The sequence below is a fragment of the Acinonyx jubatus genome, chromosome A3, assembly GCF_027475565.1.
Source record: "Acinonyx jubatus isolate Ajub_Pintada_27869175 chromosome A3, VMU_Ajub_asm_v1.0, whole genome shotgun sequence".
NCBI lineage: Eukaryota > Metazoa > Chordata > Mammalia > Carnivora > Felidae > Acinonyx > Acinonyx jubatus.
In genome coordinates this window covers 77,652,874-77,676,169 of record NC_069388.1, presented here as the reverse complement: position 1 = coordinate 77,676,169, position 23,296 = coordinate 77,652,874, and the positions used below count along the sequence as shown (strand labels likewise).

The 23,296-nt window shown below is 41.0% G+C and overlaps 1 protein-coding gene across 5 annotated transcripts; it reads right to left on the bottom strand.

Moving 5' to 3' along the window:
• Nucleotides 1-1,210: 1,210 nt before the first annotated feature.
• Nucleotides 1,211-23,125, bottom strand: CA3H2orf74 (chromosome A3 C2orf74 homolog). 5 transcript variants are annotated; one of them, XM_053200646.1, is made up of 6 exons: nt 11,973-12,165; nt 11,813-11,879; nt 11,342-11,455; nt 11,060-11,240; nt 10,148-10,246; nt 1,211-1,558 (listed from the first exon to the last, which is right to left on the bottom strand). In XM_053200646.1, exons 4-6 carry the CDS (start codon nt 11,201-11,203, stop codon nt 1,226-1,228), a joined length of 576 nt encoding a protein of 191 aa, XP_053056621.1. In that variant the 5' UTR covers nt 11,204-11,240; nt 11,342-11,455; nt 11,813-11,879; nt 11,973-12,165; the 3' UTR covers nt 1,211-1,225. The 5 variants fall into 5 exon arrangements, with proteins under 5 accessions (XP_053056621.1, XP_053056620.1, XP_053056622.1 ...); XM_053200645.1 differs by having other exon boundaries at nt 11,687-11,879; nt 11,973-12,149; XM_053200647.1 differs by lacking the exons at nt 11,813-11,879; nt 11,973-12,165 and adding an exon at nt 22,854-23,125.
• Nucleotides 23,126-23,296: the final 171 nt, after the last annotated feature.

Sequence of the window (23,296 nt, the reverse complement as noted above, 5' to 3'; positions counted from 1 at the left end):
ATCTTGCCTAAAGTGAGCATGATGTCCTGACAGACTTTGGGGGGAAGAAATGCAGAATGTTCTAAGTATGTGTTTCTTCCCATCTGCCCTGGGGTAAGCCCAAATCATAGTCACCTTTTCTACACATAACTAATTCCACCACATTTTCACTATGTCTACAGAAAGGAGTTGAAAAGTCTATGTCCAGGATTGACTCTTACAATGCATTAGAGAATCAGAACTTTGATTCAAGTTTCACATCACAGTAGATCTATGAGCTGCTAAGATTCTGCTGTTGAGAAAGTCACTATTCTATTTTTATAATCCTAATGCCTCTGCTGCAGTATGGCTTCATTACACTAACAGTTATTGAGTTACCAATATACACATCTGCCCTAAGCACACGATAGCCCGAAGGGCACTTTGTATGGCATTGGCTCTCAAGCCATGCTCCCTTCACCCACCAGGTAGCCATGAGGAAGGAGCCCTTTCTCCTCTTCACCCCAAGGCCAGAGCTATGCCAGCACACACTGCAATGTGGGAAAACATCTGATGACAATGAAGAAAGGGAAAAATACTTCTCAAACCTGAATGTTCCAGCCTATTTACCTAGGCTATAAAATCAATTCAGTAGGCATCTGCCATCATTTTTATCCTAATGAAATAGAATAGAGTTTAAATTATTGGAGTGATTCCGTATGATAAAGGCAAATGTTGTTCCTTAAATCATTCTGTGTGTGTGTGTGTGTGTGTGTGTGTGTGTGTGTGTGTGTGGCTGCACTAAGGTGTTGCTTTTTTTTCGAATTGGAAAGCCACAGCTGTAGCAAACACAAAGACAAATACAACAGCTTACAACTACCTGTTGATTTGCTTTGCTCATTGGAGAATCCCCAGTGCCTAGCACACAACAGTTCTCGGTAACTATTGGGTAAATGAATAAATTCATAAGAGTAAAGGAAGACATTGAAGGGATTACGAAAGGAGGGAACTGGGCCTTTGAAGGATGGATGGAATTTTGACAGCTAGAAGATGGGAGAGGTAGGTTCAAACCAAAGAAAAAAAGCTTTAACAAAGATGGGGAAGTAATTAGGGGAAGGAGAACATGGTGGGCAATCAGGCTATAATGAGCCGCCCCCCCCCCACCCCCGCTTCTTTCCCTCGGAGTACGTGGAGCAGGGGCGGCAGCGGTGGGTTGCGCAGCCAAGGCCAAGATTAAGGCGAGACCCTGGTGACAAGGAATTGCCGCTTAAACAACTAAAAGAGCTGAAGGAGGCACTGTCCCAGCTGCGCGTCGCTTAAGTGACAGGCAATGTGGCTTCCAATCGCTCCAAGATTCGATTGGATTGTTTGCAAATCCATGGCCTGTGTTCCCACCGTCATTAAACAGGCTCAGCAAAAGAAGTTCAGCCAATTCTACGAGGGTGAGAAGTATGAGCCTCTGCACCTGCGGCCCAGGAATATACGCGTCATGAGCCTCCCGCCCCGGAGAACCCAACAAGGCCAAGCAGCCCGGCAGTGGGAGGAGGCGGTACCCACCGCATGAGGCCTCGGCCTGAGCATCGTCGTCAGTAAAACGCAACTGGGGGGGAAAAAAAAGCCTATAAGGAGGACAATTTGAAGACAGTGTGAAAGCCAATGTGAAAAAGGCTTTTTAGGGGCGCCTGGGTGGCTCAGTCAGTTAAGTGTCTACCTTCGGCTCAGGTCGTGATCTCACGTCCGTGGGTTCACGCCCCATATCTGGCTCTGTGCTGACAGCTCAGGGCCTGGAGCCTGCTTTGGATTCTGTGTCTGTCTCTCTCCGCCTCAGCCCTGCTCCCACTTGCTCTCTGTCTCTCTGTCTCTTTGTCTCTCTCTCTCTCTCTCTCTCTCTCTCTCAAAAAAATGAATAAATATTTAAAAAAAAATTTTTTTTTAAGTCTTTTTACACCAAGAGTTAAGTAAATGTGTGCTGGGTTCTTCTCCTGCAGCAGTGTGAGACCATGCTGGCAGGCTGGAAGCCCGATGTCTGGACCCAGGTCTTGGATCCGCCACTTAAATTCCTAACCTCTCTGTACTTTACCATTGTAAAATGGGGATGGTGTTACCCCTTATTTAAATAATTAGATATGACTACTAGTAACAAAATAGCAGTAACAAAATAATACCGAACAAGCTGTTTTCCTCTCATGTAAAAACAGGCAGTCCATGGCAAATATGGAAGCTATGCAATCATTGGAGCCCTGAGCTTACATCAACGATCCTCCACATGGGGCTTCCACATCAGGATTCAAGATGGCCCCCCAACACATCCACATTCCAAGCAGCACAAAGAAGAGAGAGCCAAAATACATCCTCAACCTTTTAAAAAAATTTTTGTTTGTTTATTTTTGAGAGACAGAGAGAGAGGCTGGAGGAGGTGTAGAGTGAGGGAGACAGAGGATCTGAAGCAAGCTCTGCATTGACAGCAGAAAGCCGGATATGGGGCTTGAACCCATGAACGGTGAGATCATGACCTGAGCTGAACTCAGACACTCAACCAACTGAGCCACCCAGGCGCCCTACCCTCAACCTTTAAGACACAGCTGGGCACTGCTGCTTAGACCCTGTTGGCTATAACATGTCACATGGTAATTCCTAGGGAGGAAAACTGGGAAATACAGTCCTTATTCTAGTCTGCCACAAGCCCAGACCACATTTGGGAATTCTGTTACCAAAAAAGAAGGAAAAAATAGATACTGGGGGACAACTAGCAGTGTCTGCCACCCAACCTCATAGGCAGTGTGAAGTTAAAGAAGCTAATACAACTAAAGCTATTAGAACAGTTCCAGGCATGTAGGACGCACTTGATAAGTTTCCATTGTTTTCTCCTCAGCCCCCCTGTGATTTTCTCTACTCCTATACACCGCTACCACCAAACTCCAAATCTCCTAAGTTGACATTCTAGCCTAGGTTTCCCAGCCAAGCCAAAGGCAACTCCTGTAACCAATGATCTGCTTTGTCAAAGACGGCTTTACAACCACTCCCATATCCTTACCTGCAGGAATAAGGAGAGATAAAAGGGGGGTGTGCCTCTCTTCTTTTAAGGGCATGACTCAGAAGTGGCAGACATCACTTCTACGCTTACCTCAATGGCCAGAACTTACATGCCACTAGAGAAAATATGGAGGGGGGTGTTGTTACTGTAAAAAAGACAGGTAGAATGGATATTTAGAGAATAACCTATAAGCTCTGGCTCACCGCCACTTCCCTGAACCTGGTCCTCCTCCTATTTCCCTCCTGGTTTCTCTCTGTAGGCCGTGGGCATCGCCATCTGTAGTAATTCAAGGGCTGGATGTGCCACTCAGCTGTGACTCTGCCCCGGCCTTGTCTCCAGAGCATCACACTGCACAGCTCAGGCACCGTCCATGTGCCAATCTATACTTCACACTGAGTTGTAATATAGTGAGTGAATGAATGAATGAATAGGATAGAAGGGAAAGCCTACCTTTTAGTAGAATGCCAACTAAAATTGTTTCTCGGGGCGCCTGGGTGGCGCAGTCGGTTAAGCGTCCGACTTCAGCTCAGGTCACGATCTCGCGGTCCGTGAGTTCAAGCCCCGCGTCAGGCTCTGGGCTGATGGCTCAGAGCCTGGAGCCTGTTTCCGATTCTGTGTCTCCCTCTCTCTCTGCCCCTCCCCCGTTCATGCTCTGTCTCTCTCTGTCCCAAAAATAAATAAACGTTGAAAAAAAAATTTTTTTTAATAAAATAAAATAAAATAAGTAAAAACTACTTATTATTTTTACAGTGGAGAAATCCAACAGACACCATATATTTTTTTTTAAACAACAGATACCATCTTAACCAAGTGATAAAAATTAAATTACATTATATCTATGGGACAAATTGGGAGCACATGCCTCCTGATATGATGCACTGAGATCACAGAATCACTTCTAGAATATTTCTGCCAAAGATCCATGACCTGAACCTAATCATAAAGGAACATCAGGCAGGCCTCTGACTCTTGGTCTTGACTCAGGCCATGATCTCACAGTTTGTGAGTTTGAGCTCTGAGTGGGGCTCCACACTGACCTTGTGGAGTCTGCTTGGAATTCTCTCTTCCTCCTTCTGTGTCCCTCCTCCACTTGCGTTCTCTCTCTCAAAATAAATAAATAAATAAACTTAAAACAAAAGAAAGAAACATCAGGCAGACCCAAACAGTGAGGGACGTTCTATAAAGTAACTGGCCTGCAATATTCAAAAAGGTCAAGGTCAGAAAAGTCAAGGAAAGGCTGAGGAACTGGTCCACATTGAAGGAGATCAAAGAGATGTCACAACAAAATGAAAAACGTTATTCTGAATTGGATCCTGGATTTTAGAAAAATGTAATGGGACAACTGGCAAATCTCAAATGTAGGTTAAATGACAATAGTGTATCAATGTTAACTGATGGTCGACCTGTGGTTATATGGAAGAATGTCCCAATTTTTAGGAAGTATGGGCTAAAGTACTAAGGGTAAATGATACAGCATGTTTGCGTCTTACTCTCAAATGCTTACAAGACACAAATACGTATACATGGAGACTGTGAATAATAAAACAAATGTGTACACTGCTAACCTGGGAATCTGAGTTAAGGCACACGATTTTGTACTACTCTTGCGACTTTTCTGTAAATTTGAAATTACTTCAGTATAAAATTTTTTTTTCTAAAAATCGTCCCAGTTTGCTGTCAGCGTTTTGATGTTATTTTTTGCTGAACAGAAGGCTTTTGGTTTTTTTTTTTAATAGTCCAATATCAAAGTTTCCCTTTTGGCTTTTGGATGATGTGTCCTGCTTGGAGTAGTCATTTGAAGACAGTCCCTGGGTCAACAGCTAATTAAAGAGGAAAGGTAGCAAGTTTGCAAGAGAAGCACCATTAGGTTTTGAGAAAGAATTGCTCAACTTTTCACTGAATCCATGGCTTAGAAGATGGAAACAGACTCTGAAAGCTTTACTGATCACTGAGCATCTTCAGTTGAATTTCTGGCAAATACCTCAAATTCAACAGATCTAAAAACCAGCTGATCTCTTTTCTCCAATTAGTCCCCTCTTTGGACTTTCCTATTTCGGACAGTCCCTCAAGTATCCCAACTCAGAAGTCATCTTGGTGCCCTCCTCATTTTCCTCCCACATCTCACCAGAAACTGACATTCGTTACTCTCTTCATAATCTCCTTGTGTGCTGCCACTTCCCTATCCTGGATCCTCATCCTTCAAACCTGAATTGTCCCTAGAGCCATCTCTATTTATCTTCTGGTTGCTACTCTTGATAACCTAATCCTGGAGGAAAGATCTCATGCCTCTGCCCCCTCCCATTACTATGTAGAAACATGAAACCAGGTATCAACTTCTAATCCTTAGAGCTCTCATGCAACCAGAAGACAAAACAAATTTACAAATCAAATACAAACAAAAGCATAAAACCAAGAAAATACAAATTAACATTTGTTCTTTGACTGTTCTACTGTTCACCCCATAGTTGTGGCACCAATGACCTACTGGAAATTCCGTGTGCCTGTACTAACATGGGCACTGATGGCCAATGATCCCACCATTTTCTTCTACTGGAACATTTACAAAACCATAATTAGTATAGTCAATCACCAGGAAATTGGTCTTCATTTGACATAGATGCATGATTTACATATTAATTCCTCCTCTAATCTTTTCTCTTCAGCTTGTGACAAAGTAATTTGGTGCCCTAAATACAGATGCAGATATGGTCAATGAAACCATGACATCATATAGGAATACACACCAATAAATCATCATCCACATAACTCTGAATTGTCTTATATTAAAATTTTAGATAGGGGTGTCTGGGTGGCTGAATTGGTTAAGTGTCCAAGTCTTGATTTCAGGTCAGGTCATGATCTCATGGTTTGTGGGATTGAGCCCTGTATTGAACTCTGCGCTGACAGCACAGAGTCTGGTTGGGATTCTCTCTCCCCATTCCTCTCTCTGCCCCTCCCTCAGTCATGCTCATGCACATGTGCTGTCTCTCAAAATAAATAAATTTATAAATAAATAAAGATGTGAATATTCATAGCAACATTATTCACAAGAAAAAAGAAGCAACACAAGTGGAATGGATAAACAAAATGTGGTATGTACATACAAATGGAATATTATTCAGGCTTACAAAGTAAGGGAATTCTTTATATTATAGGGAAAGGACAGTCTCTTCAATAAATGGTGCTGGGAAAACTGACAGCTACATGAAAAAGAATGAAACTGGGCCACTTTCTTACACCAGACACAAAAAATAAACTCAAAATGAATTAAAGACCTAAATGTGAGACTTGAAACCATAAAACTCATAGAAGAAAACATAGGCAATAATTTCTCTGACATCATCCATAGAAACATTATTCTAGATATTTCTCCTTGGGTAAAGGAAGCAAAAGCAAAAATAAACTATTGGGACTACACCAGAAAAAAGGCTTTTGCACAGCTGAAGGAAACCATCAACAAAACAAATGAAAGAATACAGAATGAGAGAAGATATTTGCAAATGATATATTCGATAAGGGCCTAATACCTAAACATATAAAGAACTTATATAACCCAATATCAAAAAAATAAATAATCCTTTTAAAAAATGGGCAGAGGACCTAGACATTTTTCCAAAGATAACAAACAGATGGTCAATAGACACGTGAAAAGATGCTCAATATCAATAATCATTAGGGAACTGCAAACCAAAACCAAAATGAGAGATACATTTATATCTATCAGAATGGTTAGAATCCCAAAGATAAGAAATAACAAGTTGGTGAGGATGTAGAGAAAAAGGAACCCTTGTTCCTGCTGGTGAGGATGTAAATTGGTACAGTCGTTGTGGAATAGAGTATGGAGGTTCCTCAAAACATTAAAAATAGAAATACTATATGATCCAGTAATTCCCTTGGTATTTACCCAGGGAAAGTGAAAACACTAATTTGAGAAGATATCTGCATGCCTATGTTCATTGCAGCATTATTTATAATAGCCAAGATATGGAAACAACCCAAGTGTGCACAGATATAGATGAATGGATAAAGATGTGAGATGTGTATGTATATATTACACACAAACACATACGCATATACACAGTGGAATATTACTCAGCCATCAAAAGGATGAGATCTGGCCATTTGTGACAACACGGATGGACCTAGAGGGTATGATGCTAAGTGAAATAAGTCAGTCAGAGAAAGGCAAATTCCACATGATTTCACTTCTATGTGGAATCTAAAAAACAAAATGAATAAATGAAAACCAGAAACAGACCCAGGAACACAGAGAACTAACTAATGGTTGTCAGAGGGGAGAGAGGGGGGATGGGTAAATGGGTGAAGGAGAGGGGCAGGTCCAGGCTTCTAGTTACAGAATGAATAAGTCACAGAGATAAAAGGTACAATATAGGGTATTGTGATAGTGTTGTGTGATGACAGACGGTAGCGACACTTGTGGTGAGCACCGCATAATGTGTTGACTTGTTGAATCACTATGATGTACACCTGAAACTAATGTGACATTGTATTAACTATACTTTAATTTTTCTTAAAAAGGAGGGAAGTTCTTGACCCATGGATGAATCTTGAGAATATCATGCCAGGTGAAATAATCACATATACTGTGATTCCACTTATATGAGGTACTTAGAGTAATCAAATTCATAGAGACAAAAAGTAGAACGGTGCTTACCAGGAGTTGGGGCAGGCTGAAAGAAGGATTAGGCTTACTAGGCACAGAGTTACAAGTTTTGCAAGATGCAAAGAGCTCTGTGGTGGTGGTTGTCCAAGGTAAATGTACTTCACACCATTTACTTTTATTTTTATTATTACTATTATTATTTTTAAATATTTGTTTTTGAGAGAGAGAAAGAGCACATGAGCAGGGGAGGGGAGGGGTAGAGAGAGAGGGAAGCAGAGGATCTGAAGCAGGCTCCGGGCTCTGTGCTGACAGCAGAGAGTCCAACTCGGGGCTTGAACTCGCGAACCATGAGTTCATGACCTGAGCCGAAGTTGGACACTTAACCCACTGAACCACCTAGGTGCCCCTGTACTTTACACTATTAAACTATGCACTTAAAAATAGTTAAGATGGTAAATTTTATGTTATGTGTACGTTGCCACAATTTTTAAAACATTTTTAATATTATCATCAGGTGAAAGACCCAGATTTTTAAGTGCTGGTAGAGAGCTCATGGGCTCTGAATATTTTTGTAGACCATCCCCGCCTCTTCCCTGAAGTCCATACTGCTTTTATCCCTTCTCCACCCTATACCTCCAGCCTAGAATCCCAAGAGTGACCTTACTCTGACTTCTCACTACACTGCACTATTCTCTCTCAACTCTCAATGACAACCTACAGCCCCAGGTAACTGGGGTCCACCAAACTTGACCCACATTCTCACTTTATTTTGGCTTATGCCTTTCCCCAGCTGAAAAACACTCTTCCTTCTGCTTGTATTATCCAATCCTTCCATTCATTAAGTTCCTTCTCACAGTGGAACAACCCCAGACTACAAGGACTTCTCTCAATATCAAAGGGTGTCAGTACTCTTCATTTAGAATTAGTCACATTCTAAATGTATCACTTACTCTTTCAATCACTCAACATTGAGCATGTGTCATACACATGACAATGTGCTAGACCCTGAATCAAATGCTATGTCTTCTGTCTTCTGCTTTTTAAAAAAAATGTTTATTTTTGAGAGAGAGAGAGAGAGAGAGAGAGAGAGCAAGTAGGGGAGGGGCAGAGAGAGAGAGAGAGAGAGAGAGAGAGAGAGAGAGAGAGACAGAATCTGAAGCAGCCTCCAGGCTCTGAGCTGTAAGCTCAGAGCCCAAGGCAGGGCTCGAACTCAGGAACTGCGAGATCATGACTTGAATTGAAGTCAGCTGCTTAACTGACTGAGCCCCTCCCCCCCCCACCCCAGGCTCCCCTTCTGCTTTTTTTTTTTTTTAAGTTTGAGAGAGAGAGGGCACATGAGCAGTGATTGGGAGAGGGGCAGAGAGAGAGACAGAGAAAAGGAGAATCCCCAGCAGGCTCCATACTGTCAGTGCTGAGCCCGATGCGGTGCTTGAACCCACAAACCTCGAAATCATGACCTGAGCCGAAATTAAGAGTCAGAAGCTTAACTAACTAGGCCACCCAGGCACCCCTTCTGCTTTTTATCTCTCTCATGGCCTCTTACACATTTAACAATGTTTACTGCAGCAGTTTGGATGATTTAATGGCCTATACTATCTTATTCCACATATGGACAGCAGATTTTAAACTACTGAAATCAAGAATAGTGTAAACTCAGGACTTGCCTGAAGCAACAGGATGTTTTGTTGGTGACGGTAGGGTTTTTTTTCTAGCAATCTTACAAAGCAGCTGTCAGTTCGGGAGCCTGGGTGGTTCAGTGGGTTAACTGTCCAACTTCAGCTCAGGTCATGATCTCACGGTCCATGAGTTCAAGCCCTGCGTCAGGCTCTGTGCTGACAGCTCAGAGCCTGGAGCCTGCCTCAGATCCCGTGTCTCCATCTCTCTCTGTTCCTCCCCCACTCATGCTCTAACTCTCTCTCTTAAAAATAAATAAATGTTAAAAAAAAAAAAAAAAACCAAAGCAGCTGTCAGTACAATAAGGGTTTGAGGACTGAGTTCAACAGGGATTATGTAGTAGGAGATCCTAGTCCTTGTTATTGGAAGTTTCCATGATGATAACAGTAATGTCATTTGGTCATGAATGTCTGTGATGACAGCATCAAAAACATACTATCCCCAAAGTTCCCCCTTAAATATGACTTGCCTAACAGACATCTGCACAAACACAAATAACTTTATTCACATGTTAGAACAGTGTTTGAGTAGACAGTGTTTTAAGGACACTTAATACAATACATTTCTTGAACTCAGATTCGAGTTAAAAAAAAAACTATATTCAAGCTCTGGGTATTTTACTTAAAAATTTTGCATGTAGCCCACTTGTTTCTGCACAAAGGTAAAATACTATCTGTATTTGCTTAATTCCCCATACTTTGCCATTTCATCATGATTTTGTACCCCCAGTCATTTCATTGTTCATCTAAGTTTACATTTCGTTTACCCACACTTTTCTGAGCTAATTTTCTCTCTTTATGTTCTAAAGGGTAGCTTTGAGGTTTCGGGTATTCCTTCCCAAGGTCCACAACAATTACCTCCCTAGAAAATGTCACTCCTTTTAAAGGTCTTCTGTGGTTTTCAACAGCTGATTGACTTCTGGTGACAGGTATGGGTGGTTTTTGCAAATCATCATCCTGCAAGAGAATGGGGCAACAGTCAAATGCTTAATTTACGAAAGCAACAAGCCCTTCTTTAAAACACCTAAGTTTATATTTTTAATTTAATTTATATTTTAAATTAAATATAGAAGCATTGTTCGTGAGAAACAGAAGAAGCGTTTCTAAGTGATACAGGAAAGCAGCAGTAATCCATCATGATCTCATTTTCATATTTCTATGGTTACAAAGAAGCCCCCTGCACTGTCATTCTGCCTCTGGGCTTAGGCCTTGTGTAAGGGAAGATGTGAACTGTCCCTATCAGGGAGCCCCAACAGGGAGCTCGAGAAGGTGCAGGGGTGATTGTATGCTGTTGTATAAGGAGCCTGGAACCAAAACGGGGGCGTGGAGCCTGGAACCAAAACGGGGGTGTGGGGCCTGGTCCTGAGCTTGGCTATGGGGGAAGAATGACCTTGAGCAATTCATCTCATTTTCTCATTTGTAACATGAAAGGGCTGGATCCCTAGATGATCTCCAAGGACTCCTCCAGCTCTGAGGATTCTGGGGAAAGCACAATGAAGCACAATGAAGGGGAACTATTAGGAACAACACAACAACACAAATGTAAGAGTAAAGAATGGGAAAGTGTCTAGATTTGGCACGTATGACTGGTTTAATAACACAGACTGATGAGCTAAGAAGACGGTTTGGATGACTGCAGGCACGATGCTCCTTTCAGGTAAAAACTTAAGTTGCAGGCAAAGCCATGTCATTGGACCCAGCCAAGTCATTTACCACCTTTTCAATTAAACAAATTCTAAACGGCCCCTTGAGAGTAGAAAAGTCCGTCACCTCTTGACCATTTCCTTCAGCATTCTTAGGTTCTTGCTTCTCTCTTACTATGTCCTCCCCCTCTTCTTCCATGTTTTCTTTCTCTTCTAAGGGTGTGATCAACGCTTCTTTACTCCGTCTCTGGACAAGAATGCCAGGCCTCATGGGTGCGTTCAAGTCTATGATTTGTGTCAGGAGAGTCCTAGATAATCGATCAGCAGGATTTTTAGAAATTCAGGCGTGTTAGCCACCATTGCTATACCCCAAAATGACTTTCTACAACATTCTACGATACAGACTTACTTTTCTTGGTCTCTTGAAATGTTCGCCTCCACATTAGCAGCTAAACAACCTTCACCTCCATTACCATCTGCACGAGGGCGTTTTTCTGTCTGTACATCTTTCTTGCTTTGGAAACTGAAAATGAATAAGCAAAAAAATTCAGAAAAAGGAGAATGGCCTCGAATTGAATGCTTGGCATAGAACATCACTTTTAAACAGGAAATTAGATTTCCTAAAATTCCTAAATGGACAAAGTAGGTAGCTATGGCGTTACTGGCTCTATCATAAATTGACTTAGATTATTCCTAGATACATTTGCTAGCATGACTTGAAATCTGATCCCAATTTATCAGCATGGATTTATACCATTTATATAAAAAAACCACCAATAAAAGGAGGATGCAAATGAAGCAAATTAGAAGGAGGATGAAGAAAGTGATTGCGGTGATTTCAAAGGCCAGAGGATTAGCCAGAAGACTCATCTACTCTCACAGTCACAGATCATGCAATATTCTTTTCCAGCTTAGTTTGAATGTAGTTCTCTTGTTCTTTACGTTTTCTAGAAACAGAAGAACACAAGGCTATTTTCATTGTTGTCCTTTTGATCCACTTCATAAAAGATGCTCTGCTTGTTTCAATGAAGTTGACTCACACTGGCTAATTTCTCTCCATAAATATGGTGGGGGCTCAGGTGGTTGGAGGGGAGACTGAGCTGGGACACGTGGGATCGGCTCAGCTCACCTCCCCTCACCCCGAAAACTATAAAGAATCCAGAGGAGAGGAATTGGAGCAGCTGGAGCCAAGCCCAGCTCCCCATTCTTTTCTCTTCAGTGACATCATAGAATCATGGAACCGTTCAGTTAGCAGGACCAGAGCGCCAGCCCAACCCTGCCCATCACCGGAGTCAGGAGAACTACGAAACTCTCCTCTGGGCTGCTATCTGTCCTCTCCTCTCAGAGGGCTGGGTGGAGGCCATGTGGCACCACCATGACTACTCTTTGCACAAGGATTTTCTTTCTGCTCTCTGAACACCAGCTTTCCTTTCTTAACCCGAGCCTGTTTCTCTTATGCTTCTTTCACAGACAATGAATAATCAGTCCACTTCTTATAAAATCCCTCTCTAGAGTAATCTACTTACCTCCTAATGGGTGCTTTCCAGGCTAAATAGCCTATATCTTTCTAATCTCACATCCCTGGACCTACTTTCTGGACAAATAAGCAAACTGGCACCTCTAGTAGCTATGGCTGAGGAAGCAGGAGCAGAGCAAGATGATCAGAGTCATGATGATCCTGCCCCCAACCTCACTTCAGGTGAGTGAGTGATGCCCACAACGGAGCAGAGCTAGGGTTTTCTGAGAAGCAAAGGAAGGTACAAAGGAATATGGCAGGTACTGCCAACCACATCTAAAAGAGTCGGAAAATGAGCCCTTGGGGGTCTCTGGGCTGTAGTAACACTGGCTCTCCTTCAGAAGGGTGAGGACTACGGTTTTTTTATCACTGGATACTCCACCAAATCAGAATCTGCAAAGCCTACAAATGTTGAATGGATGGGTCTGTGCGGCAGGTGTGGTATGTATGTATGTGGTGTGTGTGTAAGTACAAGTAGAGCTTGTTGGAGGGTTCAGGCCAACCCTGATTTCTAGAACGTGGGGACATCTAGGCCACTCCTGGCAGAGTCAGAATTCACAGATGCTTCCTGCAGCAAGGCTCCCAGATAAAGACTCAGAGCCCATATCACTCTCCTTCCTCTACACTGCTGCCAGACTGAAACTTTAAGAGCCCAAATCTTCCCATGTCTCATGTACACATAAAGGATTTTCCTGGGAGATGGGACTATTTTTGATCTACTGTTAGTTACACACATTTAGACTTATGTAAAAACCCATCAAACTGTATCCTTAAGACTAGTGTGCCTTGTGTCATCTACTGTGTGGATACCACACGGAATAGAAAGTAAAAAGGGGCCCCATTCCTACACTGGGCTTGAATGTGTGTGGTGCCATGAGCAGTGCTGGACCAGAGGGCACTGATGCTAGTTGGTCCTGCCTCCAAGACTTTGTACCAGATATAGTCTGAGACCAGAGACCTTTAGCAACAAGTTAGGGCTAGTAAGACTATCATAAGCATTTTCCTTCATTGAATGTAACTTGGAAATCGATGTTAAATTTATATATATAGTTAACATAATTCTGAAAAGTGTAAGGTTATCCAACTTTGTCCATAAATCACATTTTTAAGTACACTGGACTAGAAGTTTCTGATGTCATAATACTCGAAGATGGATTCCAGAACCTAACCCAGGGCACCTTGCACATGGGTGTGTGCTCAAAAATTACACATGGTGGGAAATTACTACCAATTCTACAGAAATTTAAAAATATGCTAAGAGAGTATTATGAAAATTGTATGCTGACAAATTGAATAATCCAGATGAAATGGAAAAATTCCTAGAAAAACAATCAGACAGAATTGTGAAGATATAGAAAATCTGAATAGAAATATAATAATGAGACTGAATCAATAATCAAAACCTTTGAACAAAGAAAAGCCCTGAACCAGATGGCTTCACTGGAGAATTCTATTAAACATTTAAAGAAGAACTAACCAATCTCTTTCAAACTCTTCCAAACAATTGAAGAAAAGGGAATACTTCCTAACTCATTGCATGAGGCCAGCATTATCCTGATACCAAAGCCAAAGACAATACAAAAAAAGAAACCTAAAGACTGATCTCCCTTATGAACACTGAAGCAGAAATCCTCAATAAAGTACTAGCAAACTGAATTTAGCAGCATATTGAAAGGATTATGCCACAACATAGTGGAATTTATTCCTGGAATGCAAGGATGGCTTAACAGAAAAATCAATGTAATATACCACATTAACAGAATGAATGGGAGAAAAATACATGATCATCTCAATTGATTCAGGAAAGGCATCTGATATAATTTAACATCCTTTTCATGATGAAAAACACTAAAAAAATTAGGAATAGAGCCTACTCCAACATAATAGAGCCCATATATAGGAACCCCTATATATAGGAACCCATATATAGGAACAGCTAACATCATACTCAGTGGTGAGAAAGTATTTGCAAATCACATATCTGATAATGGATTAATATGCACAATAAATAAAGAACTCCTACAACTCAACAATAACAAAAAAACCCAGTTCAAAAATGGGCAAAGGACTTGAATAGACATTTTTCCAAAGAAGATATGCAAATGGACAATAAGCACATGAAAAGATGCTCAACATCACTAATCATTAAAGAACAAATCAAAATTGCAATGAAATAACCACTACACCGATTAGTAAAGCTATTACTTAAAAAAAAGAAAAGAAAAAAAAATAATAAGTGTTAGTAAGAATGTGAAGTTGGAACCCTTATGAATTGTTGGTGGGAATGTGAAAGGTACAGTCACCATGGGAAAAATATGGCACTTCCTCAGAAAATTAAATATAGAGTTCCATATGATCCAGCAACTTCACTTCTGGGTATATTCACGAGAGAAGGAAAGCAGGGACGGGAACAGATATATTTGTACACCCATGTTCACAGCAGCATTATTCATAATAGCCAAGCAAGGGCGGCGGGGGGGTGGGGGGCAGAGAGAGAGAGAGAGAGAGAGAGAGAGAAAGAATCCCAAGCAGGCTCCACATCATCGGCACAGAGCCCAACTTGGGGCTTGAACTCACAAACCATGAAATCATGACTTGAGCCAAAACCCATTGAGCCGCCCAGGTGCCCCCCACCCCGGGAGACTTTTTGACCTTGTGATTCCCACCCAGGGAAGAAGTAAGAGGACATTCCATCTCACCTCAGAAGAGCAAGTTTCCCCCAGGGTGTGTACAGACCAAGCCTTTTGCACATTACATTGGTCCCACCCCTGTGACAACCCAGCACCCTTAACAAGAAGTGGGAACCATTATCAAGAGGCAAATAGGGGACTTCCTTTGGTGTTTTATTTTGGAAGCTTGAGCTTGAAAGGATGAGAGCACTATCATTTCTGGGGATGCTGCTGTGGGAGGTGAAGCCAAGCCCACCTCTACTGTCTGTCTAACTGGAACACGAGTGGTTTTTCAATTGATTTTGTTCAGCCAGTAAGCTTTTTGCTTTTATCTCTTTTAAAAGACATAATTTGCTCTAATCATTTGTACTGTTATTGTTATTTACATATTTTATTTTAATCTGTTTTAGTTTTTACTTGCTTTCCTCAACCTCTGTACTCATAGCCTTTGATCTAAACATTTTCTGATAAAACATTAGAAATTTTCTAGGGCAGAGCTTCTCTATCTGTAGCAAAGAAGCAGGTTTCAATTTTTTTTCTCCCAATCCACTGAGGATCAATACTTGCGCAAAACGGAATTATTAGAGTGATCATATGTTTGGATGTTACAGCAATGTAAAATAGTTATTAAAAGTTTCTAGGTATTTACTTTCAATTTCTGTATTGACCAGTGGCAATTTAATGACAAATACGTACCCAGAGATTACACCTGGATTAACACTGATTGAACAACCATTTGTTTAAAAATTTTTTTTTCAGTGTTTATTTATTTTTGACAGACAAAGACAGAGTGCGGCAGGGAAGGTGTAGAGAGAGACGGAGACACAGAGTCCGAGGCAGGCTCCAGGCTCTGAGCTGTCAGCACAGAGCCCAACGCGGGGCTCGAACTCATGAGAGCGAGCTCATGACCTGAGCCAAAATCAGACACTTAACTGAGTGAGCGACCCAGGCATCCCAGTAACTGTTTTAAATAACATTTGTGTTGGGGCACCTGGGTGGTTCAGTCGGTGAAGAGGCCAGCTTCAGCTCAGGTCATGATCTTGTAGTTCATGAGTTTGAGCCCTACGTCAGGCTCTGTGCTGACAGCTCAGAGCCTGGAGCCTGCTTCGTATTCTGTGTCTCCCTCTCCCTCTGCTTCTTGCCTGCTTACGCTGTCTCTATCTCTCAAAAATAAATAAACATTAATAAATAAATAAATAAATAAATAAATAAATTTGTGTTTTTTGCAGAAAATTTGGAAAATGCCAAAAAAAAAGGAAAATAAAATCTGAGGTAATTCCAACATCTAGAAGTAAAAACTATTGAAATATACTGACATTTTGTATTACATATACTGACAGTTGTACAGCCCCCTTCAGTATAATTTTAGAATATTTTTATCATCCCCAAACGAAGCCCCTTACCCATTAGCAGTCAGACCCCAGTCTCTGGCAACCACTAACTATTGCCTTTTTCTTCTTTTTAAGATTTTATTTAAAAAAAATTTTTTTTAAACATTTATTTATTTTTGAGACAGAGAGAGACACAGCATGAACAGGGGAGGGGCAGAGAGAGAGGGAGACACAGAATCGGAAGCAAGCCCCAGGCTCTGAGCCATCAGCCCAGAGCCCGATGCAGGGCTCGAACTCGCGGACCGCAAGATTGTGACCTGAGCTGAAGTCAGACGCTTAACCGACTGAGCCACCCAGGCGCCCCTAAGATTTTATTTTTAAGTAATCTCTACACCCAACATGGGGCTCAAATTCACAACCCCGAGATCAAGACTCTCATGCTCCACCGACGGAGCCAGCACATGGCCCCCTGATCTATTTTGTTTCTATTGATTTGCCTATTCTCAATATTCAAAACAAATGGAATCGTACAATATGTGGCCTTTTGTGTCTGGCCTCTTTCAGCTTAGCATAATGTTTTCAAGATTCATCCATGTTGTAGCATTAACAGTACGCCATTCCTTTTCATTGCCAAATAATGTATTTTATGAATATATCAAATTTTGTTTTATCCATTATCAGTTGATAAACATTTGGATTGTTTCTACTGTAGCTATTGTGAATAATGCTGCTCTGAACATTCATGTGTATGTTTTTACAGAGACATAAGTTTTCATTTCTTTTGGATATATATGAAAGTATATATATATGACTCAGGATCACTGAGTCATATGGTTAAGTCTATGTTTAACATTTTGAGGAAACATTTTTATAACATTTTTATAACTTAAAAAAATTAGAATCACTATATATGTACTTTGTTAAACTTACCATTTTTATTATAAACATTTCCCCAATGTCTTCTGATAATCTTCAAAAAGATGATTTTTTTTTTAGGGGCACCTGGGTGGCTCAGTCGGTTAGTGTCTGACTTTTGATTTCTGCTCAGGTCAGAATCTCACAGGTTCATGAGTTCCAGCCCTGCAAAGGGCTCTGCGCTAACAGTGCAGAGCCTGCTTGGGATTCTCTCTCTCTCCTTCTCTCTCTGCTCCTCCTCCACTTGCGCTCGCTCCCTCTCTCTCAAAATAAATAAATAAACTAACAAAATTTTTTTAAAAGATGATTTTTTTAAATATATACACATTTCCCCAATTTATAAAAGCGTTACAATTATTTTCTTATTACTGGACATCTTACTGCCTTTATAAATAGCAGCGATGGTCATATTTATACATAAATATGTAGATTAAACTCTGATATTAAAATATTAATTTTTTATTTGCAAAAGTTTATTGGCTTCTGGCTCTTTTATTTTATATCTCATCCATTTGTTTCACTGTTTCTGGGCTCCAAATATCTTATGTTTTGATTTATTACTTTTAACTTCTATTTATTCCCTTTTTTTTTATACCTTATTTCTAATTTCTTGGGTTTAGTCTTCTATTAATCTTAGTTGAGGCAAAAGCAATTTCTGCTTTAGGTTTATAAAACTGTTAAAAATATACTTTGATTTTGGGGGGTGGGTGTGCTCAGCCAGTTAAGCGCCCAGCTCTTGATTTTGGCTCAGGTCATGATCTCACAGTGAACCCCACACTGGGCTCTGTGCTCTCAGCACAGAGACAGCACAGAGCCTGCTTGGGATTCTCCCTCTTCCTCTCTCTCTGCTCCTCCCCTTGCTTGCACTCTTTCTCAAAATAAATGGATGAACGTTAAAAAAAAGCTTTGATTTTTTAAAACAATTTGTCTTATTAACTTGTAAAAGGGGAATCATAATCATCTGAAGAGCCCAATAGTCTTGTTTCTTTGTTTGTTTCCTTTGGGGAGGCGAAAATGTCAGAACAAAACATGCCTTGGTGATGTGACTTAAATTTTAAGAAACATGTTTTGGGGCGCCTGGGTGGTGCAGTCAGTTAAGTGTCAGACTCTTGATTTTGGCTCAGGTCATGACCTCTTGGTCATGAGATGGAGCCCTGCTGAGCGTGGAGCCTGCTTGAAAATCTCTCTCTCCCTCTCTCCCTTTCCCTCACTCATGTGGGCTCTCTTTCTGAAAAGAAAAAAAGAAAGAAACATCTTTCAGAAAAAAAGAACTATTTCTTATAAAGGCATTTTTTCCCCTGATTCTAGGCAATTGTCTTAGGCCTAGAAGTTAAAGTTTCTCTTGCAGATGTCAAGTCTTTCTGATCACAAGAGCCTTTACTACTCTGTTTGAATGAAAAGAAACCCCAGAATCACAACTCTGCCATTTGAGCAATTTAATTTTAGTAGGAACTTACTTAAATTTGATTAATAATTTTTAATTTTTCTGTTACCTTTTCAAGCTCAAAGCACAAATGTTCACGGCACATCATTGATAAGCCAATGCTCAGAGAGATGTTCTCCTCTCTGTATAGAATTCTGGTCGGTATTGGGCAAAAACACATACTAGTTTCAGTAGCCTTTTTAAAGAACATTTTTAGAGGGGCACCTGGGTGGCTCAGTTGCTTAAGTGTCCAACTTCAGCTCAGGTCATGATCTCATGGTCCATGAGTTTGAGCCCTGTGTTGGGCTCTGTGCTGACAGCTCAGAGCCTGGAGCCTGCTTCAGATTCTGTGTCTCCCTCTCTCTCTCTGCCCCTCTCCCACTTGTGCTCTCTTTCTCTCTCTCTCAAAAATAAATAAAACATTAAAAAAAATAAAGAACATTTTTAGATTTGCAGAAAATTTGAGAAGACAGTACAGAGAGTTCTCATATACCTCACACCCAGTTGATAATTAACACATTACCTTAGTATGGTACATTGGTTATTATTAATGAAGCAGTATCAATACATTATTATGAACTAAAGTCCATAGTTAATTCAGATTTCCTTAGTTTTTCATACTTTTTATCTAATGTCTTTTTCTAGTCCAGGATTCTATGCAGGATATTTCATTACAATCAGTTGTCTTGTTTCCTTTGATTCTTCTTGGCTGTGAGTTTCTCAGACTTTTGATGACCTAAACAGTTTTTAGGAGCACTAATCAGATATGCTGTATATCTTGTAGGATGACCCACTACTGGAATTTGAGAGACACATTTTTTTTTATTCCACATTTTCTTTAAAGGAACACACATATTTTAAATTTTTAATTCCATATCTTCTACCTTTCCACTATTGATTTACTCAAACGTTTTAAACCATCTTCCTCCTCTTTTTCTTCACCTACTTTTCCTTTATTTACAGTGATGTTTGGTAATGTTTGATAAACAGCACAGCCAGTCTACAGTGGTAGCTATAAGAAGAAAGCCCACCCTACAAACAAGGGGTTGATAGCATCCCTATCTTACACATTCCAACCCATCTCTATACCCTGTCATTCTACCCCTAGTCTTTAAAGCACAGCTTTCTGAAACCTCACTCTGGGGGAATTGGAAGCCTCCACTTTGTACAGACCCCAAAACAGATTCACCCTCAAATCCTAGATCTCTAATCTAAAAATGGGAGAAGTTTCATGGTTTAAAATTCATGGTCTTTGAAAGACTGAATCATTGGATCTGGGGCAAACTAGGACAGTATGACCTTTGCTAAAATGCCCTTAGGCTTACTTTGTGGAGATCAAGTTGGTGTTGGACTTTGTGATGGTTTTACTTTTTTGATACCCTTTCTATCTCCTTGAATGTGAACGAGACTTAGTGAATCACTTCTAGCAAATGAAATGTAGCAGAAGCGAGGACCTGTGAGCTCTGAGAGTAGGTGATAAAATGCATTATGACTTCCTCTTTGCCTCTTCTCTTGGATCGCCTGCTTTGGGGAAAGCCAGCTGCCATGTTGTGGGAACAGTGAAGCAGCCTAATGGATGGGGCCATGTAATGAGGAACTGAATCTTCCTTCCAATCATTAGCAAGGGAAAAAGCTTCTTGCCAATATTCCTATGAGTAGCCTTAGAAACTGATCTTCCTTCAACTGAGCCTTCAGATTACTGTAGACCAACATCTTGACTGCAACCTCCAGAGAGACAGAATCACCAAGTTAAACCATTCCTGAAATCCTGACTCACAGAAACTATGAGATAATGTTTATATTAAGCTGCTACATTTGGGATCATTTGTTATGCAGCAATAGCCTGTGTTGTTTATATTTTTTATTTCCTGTATGATGTTTTGATACCTTGAAAACTTTCCTGGCTGGGGAGACTACCTATCCTGAGGCTAGCCAATTCTTAGAGACAGCAAAGGGCTCAGCTGGGAGCATGTCTTTCATTTGCAAGCTAACCAATCCAGAGCCATACCTCGCCTTGATCATCCCAGGGCCGGGCACTAAGCAACAAGAAACCATCCCTATAGCTTAGAGCCCATAGAAACTGTTCAGATTATGGGCGCCTGAGTGGCTCAGTTGGTTAAGTGTCTGACTTTTGATTTCAGCTTAGGTGATGATCTCATGGTTTCATGGGTTGGAGCCCTGCATCAGGCTCTGTGCTGACCATGCGAGGAGTCTGCTTAGGATTCTCAGTCTCTCTCTCTCTCTGCCCCCCTTCCCTGCCTGTGCTCTCTCTAAAAATAAATAACTATATATATATATATAACTATATATATAACTATATATATAACTATATATATAACTATATATATATATATATATATATAAAAGAAATTGTTCAGATTAGCCAATGCTAAGCTGTTTACTCTGCCCTGACTTGTTTTTCCTACAGAAACTTTGGTAAAGTCTATGGCCTCAGCTCTCCCCTCACTCTTGTCCCTTTTGCCTCTTAACGGACACTGGCGCTTTCCCGTGTGACCCTGCATGGTGTGCTCCGTCTCCTGAGTCTCCAGGACTTGTGAGTATAATAAACATTGTTTTCCTGAGCCTTTCCTGTCTTTCCTTCTGTAGCCACACCTGACTGACTTCACTTAATAGAACCCAGAACATAGCTTTGGTGATGGAATATGTGGAAGGAGGACCAACGAGACTCTGTAGCGAGTAGTGATCTGTCTCCAAGTGGATCTGTCCAGGTGGGTCCATTTTCTCTCTCAACATCACAAGATGATCCTTTCAATATGTGACTCACCATGGCTTTCATTTATTGTAAAGATCACTAAGGTACCTTTAAGAATTAGGGTTCTTATGAATGGGAGTTTATGTATTAAAGTTGGCTATGCTTTTCTTGGAGGTGCTCTTAATATGTTCAGAAAACCAAGACCTCTCTAGAACCTAAAAGAAAAAAGATGCCTGATGTACCTCCATCCCAAGAGTCTTACATCTCCTGGGGCCCAGAACTTAGGTCAAAGGAATGTGGCTAAGTTTTAGTTTTTTCACTCTTGGCAGAACTAAGAGCTATCCCCAAAGGACAACCTAATCTACCCTTAACACCTGCCCCTAAGGAATGCCCATGCCTTGCTATAGCATTCTTCCTGGGATCCCTAGCAGGACCCAGTACTATGCAACCTGACCATATTTCCTACTTGGTGTCAGGAAAGCACATCACCTCCAACTCTGGCCCAAGAGGGGCTGGACTCTAAGCCACTCATCCAGTGACTTAAATCTGCCTTCATGAAAATTACCCTTGAGACCCTTCTTTTGGGCTGCCCCATTGGAAAGCCCAACCACTTGGCCCACAAAGTCCACAGGCCCCTATTTCCAGGAATCAGTTGCACATGCTCTACTTTGGACCAGTGCAGCCTCACACGGGCTAAGATAGATGGAAGGACTAAAGGTTTCATTTTTCTTTTTTTTCTTTTTTTTTTTTAGTTCTGGAGACATCTTTCATAGATACTTTCATAGGCAACTCAAGCAGCTGTGGACTTGGGCTTTGGCACACACAGTGGTCTGTGGGAAGCATTACTATAGTACCCAGGACTGTGGAAACCATGACAGGAGGCATGCATTATGGCCCTGAGACATCCACCCTCCTACCTGTTGGTTAAATTACTTGCTACCAGAGAAAACCGCACTCCCTCCCACAAAGAACCTTGTTCTTCATTAATACAGATCCAGGTGCCATACTGAGAGTTGGAGAAGAGACATGTTTGTTCTACACAGTGGTGTCCAATAAATCAGGGTGTTGTGGATACACTTTGTATCTGAAGCAATGCTTTCAAGTTATACCTTGTTCTTGAAGCTCATCTGTGCTCCTGTTAGTCCCAGGAGGTTAGGGGGCTGAAAAGAGTAATAAAGACTGTGGGGAGCTTCTAAAAAATCACTGAGGAAATATATAGTAATTATAAGAAAATACATATTTTAAAAAGGTAAATAAGTTGCCCTTTATTCCAGCATCCAGAAATAGCCACTGCTAACAAAAGTATCCTTCCTAATTTCTTACACATATGCAACTAGAAGACAACAGTGCTTACCTGCCCAGAGGCTCACCCTCACCAGAGGATGAGTTTGTCAACTGCTGACTTTCTTACAGAGAAGTTGGTAGGAGAGGAAGCCCGCAAAAGAGAGGCTGCATGGTTCAGGCTCACGAGTGTGGTTCTGGGAATTATCAGGCTGTGAATCCCTGCTTTTCTACTGATTACCTGTGTGACCTTGGAGAAGTTACTTAACCTCTCTGTGTTTCACTGTCCTTACATCAAGGATGGAGAGAATATCTGTACCCAAAGGATTGCTGTGAGATTTAAATGCACTAATATAGATGTGGTTGGAAAGGCATCTGGTACACGGAAAGTGGTCGACAATTTTGTTATTGCTATTGCTATTAAGAATTTAACCTAGTTTAATAGGGTAAAAGAAGATGGTAATTTCACAACACCTGCTGGTTCTCTGAGCAGCTGAGAGTGACAGGCTTATTGTC

What these genes read in the sequence shown, in the direction of transcription:
- CA3H2orf74 (XM_053200645.1), bottom strand. Translation starts at nt 11,802, where the DNA reads ATGAGTCTTCTGGCTAATCCTCTGGCCTTTGAAATCACCGCAATCACT. An exon ending in GTGGTTTTTTTATATAAATG is followed by an intron (nt 11,456 to 11,686) that starts GTATAAATCCAT and finishes ATTCATTTTCAG; the next exon opens with TTTCCAAAGCAAGAAAGATG. An exon ending in ATTTCAAGAGACCAAGAAAA is followed by an intron (nt 11,241 to 11,341) that starts GTAAGTCTGTAT and finishes TCGATTATCTAG; the next exon opens with GACTCTCCTGACACAAATCA.